The 26,542-nt window shown below is 45.0% G+C and overlaps 2 protein-coding genes and 1 long non-coding RNA gene across 3 annotated transcripts; 1 reads left to right on the plus strand and 2 right to left on the minus strand.

Moving 5' to 3' along the window:
- Positions 1-7,251: 7,251 nt before the first annotated feature.
- Positions 7,252-8,613, plus strand: LOC123451018. The gene is made up of 5 exons (XR_006632086.1): positions 7,252-7,266; positions 7,376-7,553; positions 7,691-7,789; positions 8,155-8,292; positions 8,384-8,613. It is a non-coding gene; the product is annotated as an uncharacterized LOC123451018 (long non-coding RNA).
- A 1,359-nt stretch (positions 8,614-9,972) lies between these two features.
- On the minus strand, positions 9,973-13,313 carry LOC123450179 (protein FAR1-RELATED SEQUENCE 9-like). Its single transcript, XM_045127560.1, has 4 exons — positions 13,125-13,313; positions 12,199-12,638; positions 11,053-12,096; positions 9,973-10,966 (listed from the first exon to the last, which is right to left on the minus strand). Exons 1-4 carry the CDS (start codon positions 13,311-13,313, stop codon positions 9,973-9,975), a joined length of 2,667 nt encoding a protein of 888 aa, XP_044983495.1.
- Positions 13,314-19,263: 5,950 nt separating this feature from the next.
- LOC123447234 (hydroxyproline O-galactosyltransferase GALT6-like) lies at positions 19,264-25,183 on the minus strand. The gene is made up of 7 exons (XM_045123820.1): positions 24,144-25,183; positions 22,168-22,400; positions 21,671-21,952; positions 21,453-21,581; positions 21,158-21,331; positions 20,241-20,348; positions 19,264-19,847 (listed from the first exon to the last, which is right to left on the minus strand). Exons 1-7 carry the CDS (start codon positions 24,853-24,855, stop codon positions 19,623-19,625), a joined length of 1,863 nt encoding a protein of 620 aa, XP_044979755.1. The 5' UTR covers positions 24,856-25,183; the 3' UTR covers positions 19,264-19,622.
- Between the last annotated feature and the right edge of the window lie 1,359 nt (positions 25,184-26,542).

Below are 26,542 nucleotides of genomic sequence, written 5' to 3' on the forward strand. Positions count from 1 at the left end.
AGGTCGCAGAGGCCATCGGGCACCACCGCACTCGAGACCTTCTCCGACATCGTCGCCGCCGGAGTTGGTCGCCATTCGTCGCGCGAGAGGAAATTGAATCAGGAGTGGAGGAAACATCGGGTGGGTGACCTAAGACACAGGGAAGAAACGGTCGTCTACAGTCGCTACACGGCGCGAGTCAGCTCGAGCCACATCGACCCGGCAGGTCGGCCCCACGTGTCGATTTGGCTGTTTTCGACGCCAAATCCGCCCGTCAGTTCTCCGTGTTACTCATTAGGCTAAAAAACGGGTGGTTCCTTGTGACCTGGCTCAGATGTGGTGCTCAGGGTTACCCTAGCCTCAAGTGTGATGGTTTTGGGTAAATAACTCAAGAAAAAACTAGTTACTCCCTCCGCTCCTAAATATTTGTTTTTTAAAAATTTCACTATAAATTACATACGGATATACGTAGACATAATTTAGAGTGTAAATTATTCATTTTGCTTCGTATGTAGTTAATAGTTAAATCTTAAAAAAACCAAATATTTAAGAACGGAGGGAGCAGTTGTTAAACAGACGGTCTCAAGGGATTTTGTGGGTATTGTATAGGATCCTCTTCTTATAGAAACCTTGCATGTGAGTCGGTTGGACATGATGAGTGAGTGAAGGACAACACCCCTTTGACCCACAACTTGGAGAGCCTAAACGTTTGTTGGCTGGAGCTGCCTTGCCTCCTGGAGCTGGAGTCCCCATGTGCTCTCCACCGCTCGTTAACCATCTTCTCTTAGACATGGCTACCGATTAATTCGCAAAGAAGGCAACACGCACAACAATATATGTTGAGTTGAGTTCGAACGTGACACTAGACATTTCCTCAGTTTTTTGTCAGTCCCCCCCCCCCCCCCAACAACCCCCCACCCACCCCCCACTCGGGCAGAGCGGTGGACCAAGTGCACAGAGTGATGCGGTGTACTGCTCCTATTACTACTTGTCTACGTAGAGAGGTCTGAGGAGGAGAAAATCATCGGGTGCCATGGTCAGTGCATGGAGATAGAGGACCCTGCACGAAAAGTAGCCATCTTGTTACCATGGTGTGGAGGCTGAGGCATGGCAGTAGCCTCGAGTGTGCAGTAGTAGCACTTGAGCGGCTTATAATTTAGCAATTTGTCCTCCCTCCTAGCTAGGCTCAGTCAATGCTGGGAGGATCATATGCCAATGCCTGCGGGTGGAGTCTATGGGAGCCCCATGCGTCTGCCTTTTTAGTAGGCGTTGACGAAGAAGAAAAGGCTCTACGCCTCGTAGGATCCTCTTTCTACGTCGGTCATGCATGCCCGTTTGCGTGTGCGTGGTGCGTGTGTGTCTCCATGTTCCGTGTCGTGTGGGGAGCCGTCGCCGGCGGTCGTGCAGCAACGGCAGCGGCGATCGATCTTTTCGATCTGTCCCGACCGCGTCACATGTTGCAAGACGAAAATGTTATGGCCGCCTTGTGATGTTTACGTACTCCTATCAATGGGACACTGCCATGAGCAAACGAGCTTTGGACGGGAAGTTTCAACTCGTTTTTCTATGTTTTGAAGCTTCAGGCGTTGACCGCTTTGCACCCTTAACAACAGGCTTGGTCGCACCGCACCGCACCGCACCGGCGTGGCTCCCGAGAAGCATGGAGTGGACGATGCTGCATCTGCACAGTCGCGTACTACTATCGCCATACCAGAAGGACAATGTAGGCAAACAGAGAGCGATTCTATTACCATCATCGATTCATCATCATCAACACAAGAACATGGAGCACGAGACGGCCAGGCTCGGCGGGTGGTGGTGGTCGTGGATGCGGATGCTACAGCACCACTGCTGCCGGAACCGGCAGAGAATTTCAAATCCGTCAGTGGCCCTTTGCCTTTTCGCCGGCGACCAGCACGACGATGATACGCCAGTGGAGCTTCGAGGCCATGAACCGAGGACGAGGACGCTGACGCCGCGGGCCGACCACGACCACCGGCAGCAGCAGTAATAATAAATGGGAGACTGTTGCTTTTTACCGCGTACACTTTTGTTTGTGTCTCCACCCCAAGTCAAATGCCCGATCGGGCTGCTAAACAAGTTGGGGAGAAGGCCCTCTTGACCTGATAATTCAGACTGTTTGTAGTTTAGCTCGTGGCGCCACGCAGCTGGGCGCTGGCGACGATGCTAGGCCTAACCAAAGCTAGCGTGTGTCCATCTTGTTCAGTTAAGCTGACGCTGTTGAGGGTTTGGTCCTTGCGCGTGTGATTGGTCGATTGGTGATGGTGTGATGGATCATTGGCGCTTACCCCCGCTTTTGCGGGGTTTGCCTTCCGCTGTGGAGATTAGGGAGGCCGTAGCTCGTAGCTCCGGGAATGTTTTTATGTTAATTTGCCACGTGCAATTCTCTCTCAAGAAATAGAGTAGCTCGGATCGAATTTGGCTTCACCAATAAAACGGGGCAAAAGCCTGTTTTCGGAGGAATGAATTGCGGCAGGCCCTTCGCGGCCCGGGACACCGCGGCGTGCTTCTAACTCCGTGTTTGGAACTTTTGAATTTTTTTGCAACGGTGCCATTCGTTGCGTAGGCGGCGGGACAAGGCCGGCTAGGTAGCGTGCTTGAGGGAGCTGATCAGTCATCAGCTCGCTGCGGCTCCTAACAGTTGATTCCTCTCCTCTCAAGAGCTATTTATCGCTTTTCCTTTTGGCTTTGGAAAAGTCTTTCGTCCCACCGGCCGATCCGGTGGATCTATCATCCCTTTCCTCGTCCGTCGATCTGGCATCCATCTGACGGACCAGATCCCGCAGCCATCGAAGAAAAACGTCCTGACCGTTTTCCTGAAACTGGAGCGTAGTTTCAGGAAACAGTCCGAAGCTGCACGATCTATTCGGAGGAGGGGGCGACTAGTGGATCTGGGGAGGCTCTCGAGAGGCGACGGCGCGGTCGGGGCTCGCCGTGACGACGTCTTCTCCTTTAGTACCGGCTGCGGCCAGTACCACCCCAAGCAGGTACGCCCGTCCTCTTTTCCCCTCGCGCGTGCACCATTAGCTTGAGCAGTCCCCTCGGCCTTGGCGAGCTGCGGGAAGCTGGTGCCGCACCTCGGCTTGGCGAGCTGCGGAAGCTGGTGCCGCACCTCGGCCTTGGTCATGCTGCTGCTATTTTTTCCAAGGGGAAAAAGTTGAACTGAGATGCCCATGTTCTTGTTTCTGCAATGTTTTTGAAGTTGTTCCATGGATCGTAGGATTTAGTTCGTTGCGAAACTAGCTGTAGGCCTGCAGTGTTCTGAACTTGTTGTGGATTATTAGCAGGACCAGGTTGTGGATGATTAGCAGCGCTCTGAACTTGTTGTGGATAATTAGCAGGACCAGGTTGTAGATGATTAGTTGTACTATGAACTTGTTGTTTTGCCACAGCTGGGAGCTGATGCCATAGCCTGACCTCAGTGTACCTTCTCACTGGTTGCATAGACACCTTTTGTTTGGCACAACAAGTAGAGATTGATGACTCTTGTTGCTTTTTTGCTGAAACCGTACCCTTGCTCAGCTCAATATCATCATGTTTTGGCACAACAACAGGATGCTCTTTTGCTGAAACCGTACCCTTGGTGCCATTGGCCATCAGTTGCCAAACTGAGAATGCAACTTTTGAAACAAGATCCCAGAGAAGTTTGCTGTAGTTGCATGTTCATGAACTAGTAACCACAACCACAGATGTGCTTCAGGAAAAAAACATGGATGTACCAGGGCTGCTATGAGATTCTACTTCTAGTCATGTGAAAAATCCCTGCTGTTTTATTTTGCTGGCATGCTGTTTGGTCAGTTTGGTTGATTCCAGATGATTCGGGGTTAGCAAGAAAACTGGCTGCTGGAGCTGCACTTTCTCCTTCAGCTGGTGTGTCTTTTTGTTTGTTTCAAGCTATGAAACAGGGTAGATCGGGCCAACAAACAGAGCCAGCTACGTACTTTTTACTAGATATTGTTTTTTTTCGCTTCATCTCGGTAGCCTAGCAAGAAAACAGTTGTTGTCCGCTGCAGTCTCCAGCTGTTCTTGTTCCAACTTTCCGTAGCATAGCGTAGCACGCGCAGGGGACTTGGCCAAGCAACTGATGACGCATCGTCATGCCACTCATTACTCGCTATTGCTAGGCAGCCGCAGCATTAAAGCTACAAGCAACAAATTAGCAGCAACATGAAGGCAAATGCATTGCGAGTTTTGCATTTTGCAATTTGCAATGCACAGAGGATCAGCCAAAGCATTTGCTGCGCGGTTCTTCTTTGCTCTGGTCCTGCCCACCGCACCACCTGCCAATTAGCTGCATACCATCCGGTGTTGCGACTGTCATTTGGTCAGTAGTAGCTGTGGGATTGAATTCAATGCAACGCATTTGTTTTGTGCCGTAAGGCGGCGGGGAGAACGACTGAATTTTTAAACTGAATGTGTTGCTGAAGTTACTTTTCCTACTGCATTTCTTTTTCTTGCAACTTTGTGCAAGCTTATGCTTCTCATACAATGTTTCATTTTCTTTTGCATTTTTTACGACTGCTTGTAGTAGCTCATGTGTTTCCATTTTTTTTGTTTCTGCAGCATGGGTATCTATATAACTTGATGGTCGGCGAAGCGGCTATGTGAGATAGCCAACACCATCAAAGATAAAAAGAGGGATGTCATAAGCAAGTCCTCTTTCGGGGATTTGCTTCATATCTCCCCTTTACCACCTCCTCCAGAAGCACTTGTGGATTTCATAGTCATGAGGATTGATACTAAGAAGCGTCTGCTCAAGTATGTGTTTGCTATTTTTGTTTTTGCTTCATTTTTTTCTATGTTGCATAAATTCTTTTGATCTTTCTTTTTCTCAAAACATGTACTGATTTTCTCATGTCTTCTCGCAGGTTAAGTGACCACAAGAAAATCCAACTCACAAGGGATATGGTTAAGAAGCTATTTAATGTGCCATCCGGAAGCAAGCCACTTGAATTTGGGAAAAAGGGGGAAAGCAGATTTCCGTGAAATTTATTTGGAAGGCGAAAGGGCTCCAATACCAACCACAGTCTCTGTCCTATCAAACGCTGATGATGACGATGAGGATACCATTAATAGGACATGGATTCTACTTTGCCTTTCGTTGGTCCTAGCTCGTGGTACCGGAAATATGGTGCCTTTGGAATATCTGCACACTTTGCAAGACATGAGTGTTGTCCACGTGTTTGAGTGGGATGAGCATATTTTGTTAGACGCGATGAAGGAAGTTAAGAAATACCAGGATAAGAGGAATGAAGGCAAACTAAAATTCCATATTGGCGGTTGTCTACCAATGCTTCCGGTACTTCCCTTCATTCCCGCAGCATCCCCATTTTTTTTGTTTTCCGGAGCCTATTGGTTTTTACAGTGGCTTCTGCGTCTCTTCTTTTTTGTAGGTAATTTACATGGACCACATTGACATCCCAAGAGGATGTATAGTTGATCATACCATCGATTATTCTCTGCCACGGGCTTGTTTTGTGAAGGAGTTGGATTTCACCGCTGTTATTGCAGTTGATACCATTGAAGATGGTTTCGGGAAGCGCCCTATAAGTATTATTTTTTTTCAAACTGTTCAAACAATACCTTCAATGCAACTCTGTATTCTGTTTTATCACATTTTTTCAAGTGTTTTTCAATATGTTTACTTTTTTGGATTTGCAGTTCAGCTCCACTTCACCTTACGCAACAACCAAGTTTCTGTCATACATAGAGCAGCTTGCCAAGTTACCCAACAAAGCTAGTATGTCCGCAACAGAGATTCCCGATATGGTTGGTGCTGATGGCGTCCAACAACCAACAGAAGGTGCTACAAACGAAGCTGATGGCACAACACGGAATGTGCATGAGCCACCTCCGAAAAACACGGAGGGTGGTGATGATGTGTGTGGTTCTTTGGAGGACTGGCTGCACCCTCTACCAGCATTTGACGAATTAGAGGTGAGCCATATTGCATTTCTTCTTTTCTGCAACTCTCTGCTTTTCCCCCGCATAATATCTTGTTTGGTTGACAGAAAATATGAAACTTTGAGGCTAATGTCGTTCCCCCGTTCTTGGGTTTTTGTTTTTTATGCATTCCAGCTGCCCCCACACATGCGTGCTATATTCAACAAGCATAAAGACATCCATGCTGCAGAACTTAAAGGTGCATTGAACTCATTTGGGAGTTTGTTGGAGGGCATCTACCTCAAAAGAATGGGTCTAATGTTGTCTGAGGCATCCAAAGCTGGATTTAGGAGTGACGAAGCGAAACATGATGTCACTTTTCATGCAGCAGCACCTCCCGCTCCTGGCATGTGCAAAGAAACTGCTAATGACTCGTCTCCGCAACAGCAGAAGAAACGGGATACTAATACACGAACTGCCAATGCATCTCGCACAATTTCATCTCCACAGCAGCCCAAGCAGACTAACAACTTGGAACAAGGTAAAACATCAACTGCTCAATCCACCGTCATTGCCTCGTCTATGCAGCAAGCCTCTCAGCCGGACAACAAAAAGAGTGTTGATCCAGGAGTTGTAGTTGGGAAAACAAATGCTGACAAAAAAACCCATAAGAGTGAGAGTGAGAACAACATTGGAGATGATCGCAACAATGCAAAGGGAGAAGATATATGCAGTGAAGATATATGCAGTCGGGTGAATCTGATTAGGAGACCAGGAGAAACAACTCTCGAAGACGGGCCTTCATTCGGATTGTTTGAACCTGAAAGCCCCGATGCCTTGCTGTTTCAGGATGTGCCACAAGTTGAATCACCTCCACGATCGCCTGATGTTGATATCGAGTCTTTCATGGAGATTCGAGCGAGGAGCCCTTTGTTTGATAACCTTTTCGCTGCCGCTGCTTCACCCGGTCCTGTTTATGATGTCACTCCACTCGCGACGTTCCCGCCAATATCAACAGGCCCTACAGGTTTATATAAGTCGTTCCCGTGATTTTTTGTTTACGCAACATATCATCCTTTCTTTGTTTTTTGAAACTTAGCACAAGCATGATTCAAAACTGTTACTCATCTGCTGTCTTTTTTCATTTTTTTGGGCAGAAGCATGTATTGATGATACAATAGAGGAGGCACAGGTTGAAGTCAGCAGCGGGCAAGGCCATGATCAGAAGCATCCTACACTTAAGAGAGCTGCACCGACCGAATCAACCGCAGCAAAGTTGCCGAAAATGAAGAAGAAAAAAATTGATGCAATGGATGATGCGATATACCAGAGGTATTGTTGTACCAATTATAAGATAAAGGACCCACGCCGAGGCGAGCCACTGTAAGTTTTTTTCACGCTCTTTGCTCTTTTGTGTGCTGAGAGAAAATAAACCAAAGGAATAGTTTCACAACTTCTAACCAAGTTTCTGTCATCTCTTGTAACAAATTAGCCCTTCGTTCATAAGGATAGGTGGTTTCGATATTTCATTCAAACATTTCAGCAACGGGCTCAAAAAGCGGGCTCATGTGAACAATGAGGTGATGTCACTCTATATTGAAAGTTTCAACATTGAGCACATGTAAAGTTCAAGCAAGCCAAGGAAGTTTGCATTCTCACCACATGTTGCTGTGAGTTAACTATCATGTTTTTTCCCTATTGTTGTCACTTGTGATTTTGAAACGCAACATAGTCGGTTTTAGAAGACAGCCGCATTCCCTTTTTTCACCTTCTTTTTTGTTGCAATTTTTTTTGCTTATATATGGAGTCAAAACTCTGTGTGGACCCAAGTTCATTCAATACAAATTCCTGCACGAAAGATTTGAAAAGGGCCTGTGAGAAGAACGACATTGCCAAAGCTGACCAAGTAAGGCTTTTTGTTCATCAAAGTTCTGTCTACAATTGCAATAAATTTTTTTCTACCTTGTTATGCAACTATGCCCTTATATCATTATAGCATTCTTCTTTGTGATAGAGGAATTGCTTTGCAGTTTCTTCCATATGTTACAAAAGTTATTTTCTACCTTTGCTTTGTTTTTGAGAGGAACAAGTTCATTTGTTCTGCTTTGCCAAATAAGTTCAGACACTAAGTTCATTGTTCTGCAACTAAGTTCATTGTTCTGCAACTATTTTCAGAAACTAAGGCAATTGTTTCTGCAACTATGTTCAGAAACAACCATCCACGACACCATCCAACCATCGTGACCCTTTTTTCTTCTTCATTTTTTGCAGTTGTTCTTCACCATTGTGAAACAAGACCATTGGGCGGTCGTTGTTCTAAACTTGATTCATAAACAGTTCAATGTGTTCGACTCCAACATTAGAGACTCTGATTATGTCAGCATCCTCGAGAAGCCTTGTTCCAATTTGGTATGGGGTAGCATTTTGTTTTTCTTCTTTTTTCACCATGCTTTTTTTTCAAATCAATGTTTCGGAAGCAACCAGTCTTACATTTTTGCAGATAGAGAACTTCAAAACTCTGGTGAGAGGAAGAAACCCTTGGAAGCACAATCTTGACATGTTTGAGTGCTTCAGTCCATCAGGCTACCCACAACAGTCAACAACGTACTGTTTTCCGCAACTATACATTATTTTTCTGGCAACTTTTTATTTCATATATGTGATCTCATTTTTCTCCAACCTTTTTTTTACTGGCAGATTTGATTGCGGCTTGTTTGCTATTCTGTACATGGAGAACTTAACTGCGTTTAATACAATATGACTTTTTGCTTTTCCTCTTTTTTTCTACTCATTTCTTGTGCGGAATCTGTGTTGCGGAATCTCTTTTCCGGACACACTAGCTTTTCCCTTTTTTTTGCTAGCAGTATCTAAACATGTTTTTTTTCTTTTGTTGCCGTGTATGATCAGGACACAACCTCGTTGCTCAACTTCCGCAAGTACATCGCAGCAAAGCTTTTCAAACATCCGCAAAACACCCTCAGCTCGGAGGAGGAGCTCAAAAAGTTGCTGAAGAAGTCCTAGTTTCAAGTGAAAAGATGACCGCAACAAGACCTAGCTAGTAGTTTTAGGCTTCTTCTTTTTTCAGTGCATGTGTGAGCGACATGTGTTTTTGCAACTGAGTTCTCTAGTTACTTCATCCTGATCCTGATGTGTTACAGAGACATTACCTGATCTTTTTTGTCATTGATCACATGTAGCTGGGGCATGCCATCTTTTTCGAGCATGAGAAATATAATTTGCAGTTACCTGATCCCTGATGTGTGAACATGACAAAATACAAAATGGGCAGTTACCTGATCCTGATGGTGTGTTTCAAAAGCATTTTTTCATGTTTCTGTAATGTGTTTTTTCTTGTAACATTTTTGGTATAGTGGTAATCTTTTTTAATGGATGCATCTCTGCAACATATGCACGCCATGCAAAAATGAAAATCAACATAACGAAGATTATTTCTGTAAACAAGATCATGAACACGGGACAAACTGTATGTTTGCTGCAACTTTTGCATGACCATTTTTTGCAATGATTTCTACGGCACGACCTCTGATGCGGATGTTTCCGCAGCAATACCTCGGTTTGCGAGGTTGATCTTTTAAAAAGAACAACCGGTAGACGCGTAGCAGCCCCATCTCACATCAACTTTTTTTTCAGTTTTTCTACAACAAATTATTTGGGAGCAGGTTCATTGTTCTGTTTCTACAACAAACCAAAATGAAATACTTTGGGAGCATGGGGACAACTAAACATGCAATTTTTCTACAACAAAGCATTTTGTTACAAATAAAATTACACACATTTCTGAAACAGGATTTCTACTGTAACTCAAGTTCATAAAACATTTCTGCAACAACATTTTCTACAAAACATGACCTTCATTGCAGAAAATAGTGTATAACAAACTTTTGTTGCGGAAATTTAAAATAGTATTTTATTGAAAAAATAGATAAGAAAAAGATTCTGCAACAAGTATCAGCCTCTGTTTTCCAAACACTGAGAGCAAGTACATTCTTTTTACATTTACCATGATGAAAATAAAACAGAAATTTTGTCTGTTGTTTTGTCGCCTCCCTGTTTCTGTCTATCTTTTCCCTACAGGTTCAGTTGCGTCATTTGGGCAACTCTTTGATCATTTGCCATCATAGCTCTCAAGTATTGACATTCTGGGACTGCATGTCCAACCCCAGAGCAGAATTGGCATTTTGAGGGCGCTGCTGCCACCTCCATCGCAGCTTTTAGGGTGCCACATGTCTGAATATTGTGTCCCAATTCATTGCAGTACTTGCAGCGAACAGTCCTTTTTTGAGCTGTTGTCTTGTCCGATGTTGTTGATTTTTTCCCTTGTTGTTTCATCTTCTTTTTTTGTTCATCATATCGCTGCTCTACAAGCGTCTTCTTTCTCTTCTCTCTGTCAGTTGGTCGGCCTTTCTTAGGCACACGAGATGGGTTTTGCAGCATATCGGAGCGTTCTTGTTGTGGCATGTCACCATTCACTGTTACCGTTGTCGCAGCGGGTGGTGTTGGAGGTTCACTCTGTTGCGTGGCTTGTTGATCAGGCATGGCTCCTCTCTTGGCCACTGCTATGGCAGGCTCAAGGGCTTTAATTGCATCATCCAATATTCTATAGGCATCATCATTGCAACATGCATTAGAGGCAAGCCATGTCAACCTTCGACACAAGGAGTTGTATTTCAGTGTGTTTGTCGAGGGGTGCCCAAAGTCCAGCAACCTGCCAGTCCTACCCATGCTTGTAGTGGCTGCTTCGGACCACCTCTCCAATAAGTATTGTTGTGGAATTGCTTGCACATTGAGATGAACCATCGCCCTTATTATGTGTGCACAAATCAGCCCATTCATCTCAAAGTAGTGGCAGCTGCACTTAAACAACCCTTCATCCTTCACAACATGCACAGAATACAGCTTCGGGTTCTCATAGGATGTTGCTTTCAGCTCAAACACGACACCTTGCCCTTGGTAGTCAGTGTCTTGGTTGACAATGAAGCCAGTAGATGCTGTCACCTGTTTCTGAAACTTACCGAAGACAGTGCGGGTGTAGTACGCAGCAGCTTGGCGCTCGATGTTGTAGCTGCAAGAACATAAAAACAAAAAGGTCAACAACAACATTTTTTATTTTGTTTTTGAATTTTGGGCAAAGCTCAAAAGTGTGCCTACCGAGAGTATAGAGGCGGAGCTGTTGTTTCACCAGTGAATCCAGCATTGTCCTCACGATCAAGCATAGTTTCTTGACACATTTTATATTGTTGCACAAATCTCCAAACGGAATCAGCTGGTCGAATCAGGGTCTTAAAATATGAGTTGAGCCCCTCAGACCTGCCTGTTGTGCTCGTGAACGGGAAGAATTTGTCCTTGAAATATGCTGGAGCCCACGTGCGCCTTGTTCGCCACATATTTTTGAGGTGTCTGTTTTCTGCAACTTCAAAACAATGCAACATGTGCTGCCATGTTTCCTCAAATTCCTCCACGGTTTCCGATTGGTTGATACAAGTGTAAAACACATCTGCAAAAGCCCCATCTCTGCTCAATAGCCTTCCCAACTTGGACCGTGCATTGCTAAGCACATGAAACTTGCAACACCTATGGCAAGTGTTCGGGAACACTTGATCAATGGTTGTTGCCATTGCTTGGTCCTGGTCAGTCATGATGTTGGTAGGATGCTCGTTATCCATCGCAACCATCCACTGCTGGAAAACCCACTTAAATGTGTCAATAGTTTCATCCAGCAACAGGGCACATCCTAGTGCAATTGTCTGGAGGTGGTTGTTTACACCAACTATAGGAGCAAATGGCATGTTGTATCTGTTTGTGCAGAATGTTGTATCGAAGAATACACAATCTTTGTATTTCGGGTACAACGCCCTTGTTCTCCCATCAACCCAAAACAATGCAGTCACTGAGTTTGTTGCAGGATCTTGCTGTTTCGCAAAGAAAAACTCTGGATTCTCACCCTTCCTCCTCTCAAAATACTTCACTATCATATCCATGTCTCGGAATGTTAACCCTCTGCGGAGCTTTGCACGTTCATTTGTAACATCTCTTTTCACATATGGGAGTATCCTAGTGTCACCTCCATGGATCCTGCCTAGGACGCTCATGCATTCTGAATTGGAGAGGTTCACATCATGCAGCGTCAACAACAGTTGGTAATCCTCGCTGGGTATGCTGCGGTGCGAGCGGTAGTACCTAACACGCTCCGGCTGATCCATCATGGGATGTGTATGCTCCGCAACAAAATAAGTCACTGTCCATCTCCCCTCCCTTAGCCCAACAATCATATGCGCCTTACAATCATGACGGAGCATTCTGTTTTTTTGACGTTTTGTTGTGACATCCATCCCCTCACTAGGCTGCCTACTAGAGTTGCTGGTTCCAGTTGCAATGCTCTCTGAACTGCTGTTGGTTTCCGTTTTAACGGGCTTTCTAGCGTGCACACATCCAAAGACCCTTTTTATGAGGGTTGCATCCTCTTTCTTTTGACCTCTCTTGTGGGTGAATTTTGAAGTAGATATATGCGTTCCAAACCCCAACTTGAAGACATAGTCATTGTAGAATTTGCGAGCATCGTCAACTGTGTCAAACACCATCCCAACATAGGGCGGCAGCGGCTGCGAAGAAACATCTCCATCATCTGAATCATATTGGCTTGTATCTTCAGCAAACAACAAACCTTCTGAATCTTCGACATCAGGAGGAGAAAAATTTCCATGGACATAGCTTCCGTCACCTTCAGTTACATGTTCCTGCAACACAATTATTGTGCAACAGTCACATCATACTTCAAAAATCACATATGATAGTTGGAACAAAATCAAAATCAATAGTAACTGAAATTGGGAGCAGGGGCAACTAAACAGGCAATTTTTTCAGGTTCTGTTTCTGAAACTAGACAATTGTTTCAGAAGCTATAGAGGCTCATTTTTGCTCTGTTTTTTGAGAGGAACAGGTTCATTGTTCTGTTATTCCAACTAATTTCAGAAACTAGGCAATTGTTTCTGCAACTAAGTTTAGAAACATGCTCATTCTTTCACTAGTAAAAAAATTCAGGAACAGGTTCAGAAACTAAGCAGGTTCAGAAACTAGGCAGGTTCAGGAACATGTTCAGAAACTAGGCAGGTTCAGGAACATGTTCAGAAACTAGGTAGGTTCGGGAACAGGTTCAGAAACACACAGGTGTTCATTCTTTCACTTTGGATCAGAGCTACAGTTTCAGAAACTGGATGTCTCACCGAATTTTGTTGACGGGATCTGCTCGATGTGGGTTCAGGAAACACCACCGAAGGATTTGTGAACCAACTTGAAGATCCAGCTTGCGGCGGAAGCTCCCCGAAGGCGCTTGAAGCTGAGAAAGATGGCCGTGCTCGGTCAGCTAGGTTGGCGTCCGATCCGACCATCTGGCGCCCGATGTGGTGCGCCATAGAGTTCACGCAGGTTGCGGGTGGCGTAGGTTTGTCGGGGCCGCGGTGGTTTGCGGGGCAGCGCCGCGGTGGTTGGAGGCGGTGGCTGCGGGGCTCACAGTTTGTCGGAACCGCAACATCCTATTAGTTTCTGAAACTGAGCAGCAGTTTCAGGTTCTATTTGGTCGGAAGATATCGGATCGGACTGACGACATCGCTTATATCGGACGGCTATAACGGTGGTGGATATTTCTTACGTATCCGCCGGTGGACGCGTAGCGTCTCCCTTTGGCTTTTAGCCTTTTCTCATGTTCTTGACCTGGCACGCCTCTTACATATTTTTTCCTTGCACTCGGAGTACCGAGGCCATGACCTATGAAAGCACTTTGGTAATATACCTGGAAAAAAGACATGCACGGCACAATAATTATTGCTCGATGTATTATGATTTGTTGGTTTTTATCGTATCTTGTGTCAAATTTTGATGGTATTTTTGGCTAGCAAAGTATAAGTTGCATGTCATAAAATTTATATTGTTGGATTCGTATATGATTTTTTTAATGATTCTATTTTTTTGTATATAATTTGTTTATTTATTCTAGTTTAATATGAGGCCATTTTTTTGTATATTGTGCGGAAGCATATTTCAAGGGCAGCGAATTGCGGAAGGCCATTCCCTCTTTGTGGTAGGTGGCCCGAAAAACTGCGACGTGCTTCTAACTCTATGTCCAAATTATTATTATTATTGCATTTTTATTGCGATGGCATCATCCATTGTGTAGGCGGCAGGATAGGGGTGAACTAGATGGCATGCTCGATGGTCTTTAGGTGGTCGGTCATCAGTTCGTTGCGGCTCCTAACAATTGATTCCTCGCCTCCCAAAAGTCATTTATCGCTTTTCCTTTTGGCTTTTAGCCTTTTCTCATGTTCTTAACCTACCACACGTCCTACATACTTTCCTAGTTTCCTTGCACTCCGAATACTCAGGGCATGACCCCATGGAAGCATTTTGGTAATAACTGGAAAAAAGATATGCGTGGGACAGTAATTATTGCTCAATGTACTATGATTTGTAGGTTTTTATCGTATTATGTGTCAAATTTTGACCGTATATTTGACTAGCAAAATATAAGTTGCATGTCATAAAATTTATATTATTGGATTCGTATATGATTTTTTTCAATGATTCTATTTTTTGTATATAATTTATTTATTTATTTATTTATTCTAGTTTAATATGAGGCCAATTTTTTTTGTATATTGTGGGGAAGCATATTTCAAGGGGAGCGAATTGCGGAAGGCCATTCCCTCTTTAAAGTAGGCGGCCCAAAACACCGCGGCGTGCTTCTAACTCTATGTCCAGTTTTTTTTTTTTGCATTTTTTTGCAATGGCATCATCCATTGTGTAGGCGGTGGGATAGGGCCGACTAGATGGCATGCTCGATGGTCTTTAGGTGACTGGTCATCAGCTCGTTGCGGCTCTAACAATTGATTCCTCGCCTCCCAAGGGTCATTTATCGCTTTTCCTTTTGGCTTTTAGCCTTTTCTCATGTTCTTGACCTAGCACACATCTTACATACTTTCCTTCCATTTGGAGTACTCAGGGCATGACCCATGGAAGCACTTTGGTAATACCTGAAAAAAGAAGATATGCATGGCATAGTAATTATTGCTCGATGTATTATGATTTGTTGTTTTTTATTTGTATTTTGTGTCAAATTTTGACCGTATATTTGGCTAGTAAAATATAAATTGCATGTCATAAAATTTATATTGTTGGATTCATATATGATTTGTTTTCATTGATTCTATTTTTGTATATAATTTATTTATTTATTCTAGTTTAATATGAGGCCAATTTTTTATATATTGCGCGAAAGCATATTTCAAGGGGAGCGAATTGCAGCAGGCCCTTCCCTCTTTGCGGTCGGCCGCCCGAAACACCGCAGAATGCTTCTAACTCTGTGTTCAGATTTTTTTTTGCACTTTTTATTGCAATGGTTTCATCCTTGTGTAGGCGGCGGGGTATGGGCCGACTAGATGGCATGCTCCATGGTCTTTAGGTTGTCGGCCATCAGCTCGTTGTGGCTCCTAACAGTTGATTCCTCGCCTCCCAAGAGTTATTTATCACTTTTCCTTTTGGCTTTTAACCTTTTCTCATGTTCTTGACCTAGCACACCTCTTACATACTTTCCTCGCACTCGGAGTACTCAGGGCATGACCTAAGAAAGCACTTTGATAATATATACGGAGAAAATATATACGTGGCAGAATAATTATTGCTCGACGTATTATGATTTGTTAGTTTTTATCATATTTTGTGTCAAATTTTGACCGTATATTTGGCTAGCGAAATCTAAGTTGCATGTCATAAAATTTATATTGTTGGAATCGTATATGATTTGTTTTCAGTTATTCTAGTTTTTGTATATAATTTATTTATTTATTCTAGTCTAATATGAGGCCATTTTTATATTCCATGAAAGCATATTTCAAGGGAGCGAATTGCGGCAGGCCCTTCCCTCTTTTGCGGTCGGCGACCCGAAACACCGTGGCGTGCTTCTAACTGTGTGTTTTTTTTTTTTTGCACTTTTATTGCCATGGTGTCATCCGTTGTGTAGGCGGCAGGACAGGGGCTGAGCAGATGGCATGCTCGATGGTTTTTAGGTGGTCGGTCATCCGCTTGTTGCGGCTCCTAACAGTTGATTCCTCGCCTCCCAAGAGTTATCTATCGCTTTTCCTTTTGGCTTTTATCCTTTTCTCATGTTCTTGACCTAGCACACCTCTTACATACTTTCCTTGCACTCGAAGTACTCAGGGCATATGACCTATGAAAGCACTTTAGTAATACCTACGGAGAAAAGATATGTGTGGCACAATAATTATTGCTCGATGTATTATGATTTGTTGGTTTTTATCGTATTTTGTGTTGAATTTTGACCGTATATTTGGCTAGCAAAATATAAGTTGCGTGTCATAAAATTTATATTGTTAGAGTTGTATATGATTTGTTTTCAATGATTCTATTTTTTGTATATAATTAATTATTTTATTTTATTTTAATATGAGGTCATTTTTTGTATATTGCGCGAAAGCATATTTCAAGGGGAACGAATTGTGGCAGGCCCTTGCCTCTTTGCGGTCGGCCCGGGGCACCGCGGAGTGCTTCTAACTCTGTGATCAAATTTATTTATTTGGCATTTTTCTCGCGGTCGTGTCATCCGTTGTGTAGGCGGCGAGACAAGGGCCAACCAGATGGCATGCTCGATGGTCTTTAGGTGGTCGGTCATCAGCTCATTGCGATTCCTAATAGTTGATTTGTCACGCCGCAAGAGTCACTTGTTGCTTTTCCTTTTCGTTTTTAGCCTATTCTCATGCTCTTGACCTACCCGACCTCTTTACTTACTTTCCTTGCACTCGGAGTAGTCACTGCATGACCTACAAAAGCACTTTGGTAATACCTTAGAAAAAGATATGTGACATTTTGTTTGTACTCACTCTGTATCTAAATACTTATAGTTGAAGAAAACTAAACAGTAGTACATGACATCTCACTTTAATGAATATTCTGTTTCTGCTACTAATCTGTATTAAACAGTAGTACCACAATTGGCATGATCCCCTAGCGTAGGCGTTTTGAGCCAATGAGACCAAATTGTAACCTCCCCAATGATGGAGTGAATGGTGTCCCAGTGTGATAGACAGACTCCGTTAAAACCATTTGGTATACACACGCCTCGTATTTTCAAGAACACAGTCAAGAGGATGAATTCGTGGATGGTGAAAGGTAGATGGGAATGCATATATTGTTGACGTGCAAAGTTAGTTGATCTGGTGAAACTTTGGCATATTGGCAGCAACCCGTCAAACTCTTCTCGCGGTATGACAAGTGAACCTATCAAGGGATGTGAACCTTTTTGATGATGTCTGTCATCAAAGGAGTATGAGCATCTTGGGCAGCTTTGATCCGTAATGATGTTCTTGTGGTGAAGATTTGATGGGGTGTTCAACCTATCAAGAAAGAGGTTGTTTGGTTCCAAGACACAATTTGCCGCACTTTGTCGTACCTTAACTTAGGCAAGTTTGATCAAGTTGGGTGTGTGTTTGGTTCTTGCCACAAGTAAGATAACTTCTTGTTATTTTTATTAGCACTAATCTCAACTTGTCATTGATACAAAGACTGTTAAAATTCCCTAAGACAAGCTAAAATACGGTACTATTTAAGCATTTCAAATAAGGCAAATGTGATAAAATAGCGTGAGAATATGTGACAAATATAGTCACAATCCAAGCAGGCCCGTACAACAGCCAACCCAAAACCTTGATTTAGTGTTTCACCTTGATGGCCATTGGAGAGAGCAAGCTACTAGTAAACAAACCCAGATGGAGAACGTACGGATATTTTGCTTGTACGTACTGTATTGTGCTCCCTCCATTCGAAAATACTTGTGCTATGAGTGGACGAATCTCTAGACTTATTTTAGTTATAGATACATCAAATATATTCATTTTTAGGACAAGTATTTCCGGACGGAGGGAGTACATGACCTTTCACTTTAACGAATCTCCTGTTTGTGTTTCTAGTCTGTATTGCATTGCACCCGGAAAAAAAAAGTGAACGCTGCAAAGAGCATGTGCGAGTACGGGATCGCCAGATCCGGTCTACATCATTGTGCTACTACGTGCCAAAATCCCACTGAAATCCTGCATTCTGGTAGTATATGTATATGGACACCCACGTCCATGGACAGGTTGGTGGCGCGTCCCTCTTGTCCATTACCGTTCTACGTAGTGGTGCAAACACCCAACCATGATCAGAGTAGACCGGCTCTCCAGGTCCACGCAAACATGATGAGAGGATCAGAACTCCGCTGGCTTTTTGGCCATTCATGCATGCATGCATGCATGCAATGCAAGCATGGTGAATTGAACAGGGTGAAGAAGGAGGGGACGATGCCGGCTGGAATTTCGGATCGACGACGATGGTTGATTGATGGGCGGGCGAGGGTAAGTAGAAGCAATCGGGCGCGTGACGGTGAGATTTGGCGCCGGATTTTCTAAACCGAGTCAAGGTGTCAACAACGATGACTACGGCTCCAGGGTTGGTTTTTAGGGATACATGCACGTAACCTCTTCCGGTCGTCATCATCGACAAGGTCATGCCGGCTCTAGTATGATCGCGGTGACATCGCTGCGTCAATGGCTTGCTTTGGCGGCTACGGTGGTGGCCGTTCGATGGTCCAGAGATCTTGATGTAGTTTCTTTCATGATTTGAAGGACTCCTACTTCTAGTTTACCTTTATAATTTGTTATAGTCCTAGATCTTTTCAAAAATTATACCCCCTCTGTCTCAAAATAATTGTCTTAACTTTATATTAATTCTAGTATAAAGCTGTATTAAGCTTGAAATAGTCATCTTGAGACGAAGAGAGTAGTAATAAAAAGACGCAGAGGTGAGGGCGGACAATCATCTTTTCGAAAATAATACCAAAAAGCAAACGCGGGCGTGAGGACGAACATAATGGCCATGTTCGATGTGGCTTTGATTATCTATGTGACTATCATTGGTTACCTGAAGGAGCAGCAGCAGCAGCAGAGAAAAGTGATTCATTACAGTAACAGTGGTACTAAGTAAATACAGTTGCAGCAGAGGCGCAGACAAAACGCCTAGCGCAGCAGACAGGAGCCGCATGTTAGTAGGGTCAACCAGCACAGCATCGGCAGCGGCAGGCAAAGCAAACAGCAATCGGCGCCCGCGTGCTATTCCCTCCTGCCACCGCCACCACTACGGCGCATCTTGCCGCTGCCCCCACAACCCTACGCCGATCATGGCTGCATTCCTAGTTAAATTCCACAGACATTCTTTCCTCGAGCTTATTTACTACGGGCTTGGCGCCAAAACAACATCACTGCTACTTGTGGACTCAGAGCCACCGGGAAAGGGACATGGAGGAGAAAACAAAGACATCCATCACGTGCAATCGTCCATGATGATAGCATGGAGAGCCGGTTAGTTTATTCATATAAATACTAATAATAACATGTATAATGATCTGGTAAGGAGTATATAATACTGTATGTATGTTGTTACCTTTCGATCTGACCTGACGGAGTAGCTAATGTTTGTACGTACCACTACTTGGCTTACATGTGAGGTGGTGCAAGCAAGTAATAAATTAACTTAGCTTGTCAGGTTCCACCAAGGGCTAATGCTGCTGCTGCTCAACTCACACCCAACCTCCCCTGAAAAACGAGCTTGGATCGTCCGACGGTAGTAGTAAGAGCTTTGCTTGGTTCATCCAGTAACAACTCTGTGTGCTGTGTGTCATGTCATCTGGCGTTGCAGCATTTCGGCTGGCCCTGCCGTAGCTTCTCCCAGAGGCACAGCATCTGCCCCGGCGACTGGTAGTGCGCCGTGAGGTAGTCGTCGGCGCAGCCCGCCTGGCAGAACCGCGCGCCGTGGACGTACTCCACGGCGCGGGCCTTCCCCGCGCCGCCGCCGGCGTTGAACTGCCTCACCCACATGCCCACGCTCACGTCCTCCATCTTGAACAGCTGACATGGCCAACACCAGAAGGCAATCATTCGTTAAGCCACCCGTGCACACAGGAATACGAGGTGCTGATGAATCATGGATGTATTGATGATTTGATTCATTGGTAGGGATACGACTTTTGGCTTTTCTGGTGTGGCATGGCCATGGCATGGGCCATCTTTTCAGCCCACGCATGATTGGGCTCGTGCCGATTTCCCGATTCCCGATCAGAATCGGCATAATTCACCAGACTTTGAGCTTTGAACCAGGCCAGATGGTGCCTGGCTCTGGAGTGCTTGTGTGGAATGTGAAATGCAGGCACTACATGTGGATCCCAATTCCCAATGCCACTTGATATGGAATGATCACAAAGGATGAAATGAAAGATGTTGGGTGCAGACAGTGGAGCTTACATTCAGCCTGCCCTGCTCCATCTCCGACGCGACGAAGCCCGCGATGTCCGAAGAAACAATGTAGCCGGCGCCGTCGGCGTAAGTCGGGTACGTATCCCTGGGCCACTCCTGGAATTTGAGCGGAGAATGTTAACAAAAGAGGTCAGCACGGCAGCACAGGACGAAGTCAATAATGGCGCACCAATGATTTGCACTAACGACAAATGTAGTTAGCCAGCATGATTACATGAGACAATAACATATTCATGTGGGCAGCACATCGCATGCACAGTTATTTGGCACATCAAGAACATGAACATACTGTCAGTTTTGCCAAGTCCACGAACTGTAATGGAACTGGTAACACAAAAGGCCGTTCATGGAAGCAGTAAGCATTTGCAATTGACTCGGTCGACAAAAAGCAGCAAGCGTTGCCAAAGAGGTCAGCAACGGCAGCGCAGGACAAACCCAATAATGGTGCACTAATGATACATGTGGTTAGCCGGCATGATTACATGAGACAATTAACATGTTCATGTGGACAGCACATACCAATCGTTCGTTCATGTGGTTCTCATGTACTACTATTTTGGACATCAAATATGAACACGCTGTCTTGTTTGCAAGGAACTGTAATATGGGTGATGACACAACAGGCTGTTCATGAAAGCAGTAAACGTCTGAAATTGCAAAAAGTTTGCACAACACTGGTATGGTATCTTCTTTCTGATGAAATTTAATGCAGCTCCTATGTAGTGGTTTGTCTTTCTGAGAGATGCTGTTCACTGTTATGGATGTTGACATGGGACGGGATCATTTAATTACTTTTGATCACTTGAGTAAAAGAGATGCAAGTCGTCAATCTGTGTAATTTCAAGATAACATTTGCCGACGGCATTTGCAGAAACAGAGGGGGGAAATGCAGTAGTTCACTTCACCTCATATGAGACAGCCCATTTTCCTTCTCGGAGTGGTCTGTGGTAGTAGTTCATGTTCCCCATATAGAAGCTTTTATCATCTGGGATTTTCTTGATTTCAGCCATAACTGAATCAAGTCTAACGAACGTGTCATCATCACACTTCATGACGTACTTCGCCGAAACAACACGAGCCTTCCAAGGACAAAGTGAACAAAAATAAAAAGAACATTCAGAGGCGACGTTGCATAAGAACTGTCTGAAAGACACTTTAAATACAATGCGGCTATATTACGTCCACCCCTATGCTACATACCGCATACTCGCAGATGGCAACAGTCTTCAGAACAACCAGGTCGTAGCTATCCACAAAAGGCACAATGATAATGTCCCCGAAGAAATCAGCCTCTTTCTTCAAATCTTCATTAACTTCCCTTCTTCCATTCTGCCCTGAAACATGGTTCGGTTATATATCTCTTCATGAGAGTAAGGGACAGAAAACAGCAGGAACTAAATGGCGAGACAATAAATTACCAAGGCGACGAAAAAGCGAGCCATGGTACTGGATGAATTTCGTACTGCAGACATCCATGATCTCCTCACAGCCATGCGCTCGGTGAAGTGGCTTCCTGCTGAAAGAATGCCTATGAACAGCTCCACAGGTTCTTCAGGTGGAGGGGCTTTCAGTTCGGCCAGCAACTCCAGATTTCTTTCGATAATGTTATGATGGACCGCGGGTAATGTACCAGCAAACATTGATTCAACCTCAATATCACCATTTGCTTGCACCGTAGCGACATCCTCGAGATCAAAGCCCTTGAAAAAACGAATGTAATGCATCGCCGCATAAGTAAACCTTACGAAAATCACAGTGGGAAGGAGATGATATTCTTATTAAAGAAAAAAAAACATATATTAAATTAGTTGAGATGCTAATCTACATCCAAACCACAGCAAAGATGTGCATGTTTCCAGCTAGGAAGTGTAGAAGAACTCATCTTAGGACAATTGCAGAAGGAAACATTACTTACAACACGATAAGGAAAAGACGCGACATGCCTCCCATCAACTTGAACATGATAACCTTCCAAACCGGAGCTTATTGTTAGAGCAAACAATTCACCCTCCACAAAAGGATAAGGCCAATCTATCAAACCACTGTTGCTCTGTCCAGCAACACGGTTACGCAGCAACATACTCTTCAACTCCTCAAGTGTGCCACCAGTGTTCCAGGTCCATTGCTCACATGTTACCAATCCATCAACTGCGCCACAGGAAAGCAATATAAGAAAATCTCGCGATGATCATCAGATCATCAAATAGATATCCATGGGAACCATGTAAATACCAGATATATTCGAACTATATAAGGAGAGGTCGGGCAGCAGTACTGCACATGTTATTGTCCTCTGGTCCTATTTTCATTACGAAAGTCGAAGTAGAAAATGGATGAAATTTTCCATGAAACTTTGTCAGTAGGAGTAATGACAGGGTATGGACAATCTAGTAGTGGTACAACATCCACTGCTGACTATCAATCTACTTAGGTTTTGTATGGATGATAAATGCAGTTGTCAGCCACCTGCCATCCCAGTCAGCTCAAAACTATCTGAAATAGGATGTTGGGAATTATGTAAAGCTTGGCAAGTTCAGGTTAAAAATAGCAGGTCTTGAAGTTCAAGGTTGAAAATTGAGCATCTGCAATAGTTCAGAACTTCAGAGTTCAAAGTCGAGCATCTTGAAGTCCTCCTATCTATTCACAGGGTGGAGAAATATAAGCATTTAGCCGGTATCTTACAGTGGGAAATGAGAGCATGAAGACTGCCATTAGAAAAACAAAGAAACTATCCAAATCCAAGGATGATCTATACTAAATGTGTCAATGTCGCAAGATCAAGTTTATTTTCCATAATATGCAGTAGTAACCAAGAAATGAGGGCGTAAATGTTTGCATGGGTCCTCAACACAAATGAGGCAAGGAGGCAATTCTAAATTTTATCAAAACATGGGATTATTGGAAGATAAGAAGACGTGTCAACAAGGGCCAAAATAGGTCTGCTGAACCTGACTCAGTGGGGGAAGTGCATGTACAATTCCACCACCTAGGTTCAATTTCCTCGTGTATCTTTAAATAAAATTACTTGACTCCTCCTAGGTATTCTCTTTCAAATAGGTTTGCCGTAAACTGTTACGCCTTGCACGTTCTTGGGCACATTCAACATGCCAAAATATGCGAACGAATGGTCAGTCTAATATCCGTGCATGAATCAATCAAAGGACCTTGTTTCACTGCTGGGAAAACATCCAGCAAAAATCCCCTACATCACTCTTCAAAGCCTCGAATACATTCATATCTCTCCCCTGTTGTCATTAACTTTGGAGATGTCGAAATGGGCCATGGATAGCGAAGGCAGTACAGTTATCAAACATGCTGAGTGAGGATGCTACACTTTCCGAGAACAGGGTGCTTTTGCACCGCACAGGACAAATGCTACGAATCATTGAAATTTTCCAAAAGGAAGCCGGAGCCGTTTCACCAAACGTGGTACTGCGATGGAGCCCCAATGAGATTGAGCAACCAACCACGAAACATGACAGTGAATGCAAATCATATGTACATGCCACTTGGTTAATTGCCATTTACCAGCACATATGCAGTGCAGCACTAGTGGTGGCAGTAACATGCATATAGCCTAGAGCGTTAGAAGTTAGAACAACTCCCCATAGATTGGTTGGTAATTAGTACCAACGACTGCGGTGACCCTGCCGTGCAAAATGTTGATATGTGTCACCGTTGAATGCAATCACGAAGTGAAATTTGAAGCAATCACGAAGTGAAATTTGAAGGCGGACCAAAATTGGTACTGACGACTGCACTGATCCTGCTGTGCGTGTGTGCTACTGCTGACGGAAATTTTGATGTGTGTCACCGTGGAATGCAGTCAGGAGGTGAAGTTTGAAGGTGAACCGAAATTGAGTGTGAGCATATGCAGAGGAGGTGACGCACCGGTGTCGTCGTCGGAGCGGCGCCAGCCCTCGCAGCGGAGGGCGGGGCCCCACTGGCCGCGGAAGCGGGTGTTGAGCTCGACGACGGGGCGGCCGCTCCAGTCGCCCCGGAGGCGCGGGTTGAGGTGGAGGATGGTGGCGGCGGCGTCCCCGTCCCCCGCGCCCCGCAGCTCCACCGCGAACTGCGCCAGGCCGCCGCCGGACACCCGCCGCGGGGCGCCCACCACCGTCACGTGGGACCCGAGCGCCAGCCCGCAGGGCAGCGCGAGCGCGCCGCCCGCGCTCCGGAGCGTGCCCCCCGACCGCGCGACGGAGGGCGGGCACCGCGGCGGCGCGGGGGACGGGGAGGGCGTCGCGGCGGAGCCGGCGCCGGCGCCGGAGAGGGCGTCGCGGAGGAGGGGCGCGCCGTCGCGGAACGCGCGGGCGGCCGCGGCGTGGAGCGGCGGGGCGGCGTCGAGCGCGCGCACGTCGATCCGGGAGACGTCGAGGCGCCGGCGCCCGAGGCGCGGGGACGCCGGGGCGGGGAGCCGCGGCCGCGGGCTTACGTCGGCGCCGGTGGCCTCGAGGGCGACGGCGACGGTGGTGGGGCCGAGGGGGCGGCCGGGGAAGCGGGCGCTGAACGCCGCGACGTATACCAGCGCGGCGACGGGCAGGACGAGCAGCAGCGGCAGCAGCGGCCGGAGCCCGCCGGCGGGGCGGCGCGGCCGGCGCATGCCGACGGGACGCGCGTCGTCGGTTGCGTTTTGGATGCTTTCGCGGAGCTTCGCTCGCTCCGAGGAGGGAAAGGGAAGGCGCGTGAGTCTTGGAACTTTCCCCGGGGTTTAAGACGGCAGGAGATTAATCACCAGATACTACCCATTTTCTTTCTTGATCGCCGATGATACGGCGCACTGCCGTGGCGTGCGGCGTTCGGAGATTGGTTTTAATGGCGCCGTGAACTGCCGCTGCCGCCGGTCCGCGCCGCTCCGGCGATTGCTTGCCGTGTGTGTGTGTGTGTGCATGCACTCAAAAACTGTTGCTTTTGCTTACACAGCTGAGCATACATCGTACACTTTCCATATCTGTTACACGTGGTGTGGTTGATTACTCCCAAGCATCTACGTCCGAACATTGCAAATATAATAAGCAGACGCGTCCCGTCAGTGATTAAACGTGTCTCCTGATTATCCGTCGACGTAGTCATACTTCATATTTTTTTACTCATATATCCGGTCACTTGATAGAGAAAAAGAAAGAGAATTTTTTTTTAATAATAATAAAAAGATGATCCGGGGTGGGATCGTGTCTTATATGGCGAACTGACCGGTCGCGTCCGCGAGCCCTCATATCCTCCTCATATTTGAGATGGGTATGAAAGTTTACGGACAACCGGATATATAGAATTGATACGAGGGGTCTGATTGGATCAAATTTTTTCTTTCTTTCTATTTCCTGTTCGGTCACTGATTAGACGTGTCCGCAGACGTACGAGGAGTCATTTGAGAGGTCTGGGTGTAGATGTCTAAAATCGTTGCTTTTGCTTACAGGGCTGAGGATACATCGTACTACGCACTTCCATATCTGACGACACGTTGAAGATTGGGGTTGATCACACACAATTCGGGCAGTTGCTTCCCATAAAGCAATCTTTCACCAAAGCTTAGTCGCGATCGTAAGCGTGAGAGGCATATCCAGGATGCAACTTGGGCGGAGGATCTAGTCAGCACCAATGCCCCCGGCCTTTCGCCCTGTGTGCCCCTTGCATATCTGCAGCTAGCCAAGGTTAAGTCGGACAGCGAAATGGATCATGCATGACAGTTCCATTTATTTTCTATTCCTTCTATAAAGGCGTTTTTGCAGTTCAATTTAAACTGCGAAAACGTAGTATATTTGTTTACGGAGGGAGTACTGGTTTGTGACTTCGTGTCTACTTAATTTTTGTAACCTCTTTATTTCAAAAAATTTTTGAGAAAACCATTTTTTATTTATATTAAAGGTTTGGCTTTGAGTAGCACATATATTATCAGCTAGCTAAAAAATTTCGTTAGGAAGGACGTGTGCAAGGGCATAGAATATGGTTAGGAAGGGCATAGAACATGCAATTTGTTTTGTAAAAAAGGCTTCATGTTATCTAGAGATGGCAATATACTCTATCAAACATAAATATATTATTATTATTATTATGTTTACTTACCAATCTATTTTTGCATGTCTCTGAAATTAACTGATGGGGAGTACCTTTGCTCTTTTAGTATTTTGCATTAGAATATACTCTATCAAATAGTAATCACTTTTGGCAATCTCTATCAAGTAGTTATTGCATATGTCTAAATTTAAGTCCATATAGAGTATTAGCTTTATTTTGGTATTGTGCATTAGAATATCTTCTACTAGTGATCTTTATCAATTAATGCTTGCATG

This window comes from Hordeum vulgare, chromosome 4H (assembly GCF_904849725.1).
Source record: "Hordeum vulgare subsp. vulgare chromosome 4H, MorexV3_pseudomolecules_assembly, whole genome shotgun sequence".
In the NCBI taxonomy this organism is placed as follows: domain Eukaryota; kingdom Viridiplantae; phylum Streptophyta; class Magnoliopsida; order Poales; family Poaceae; genus Hordeum; species Hordeum vulgare.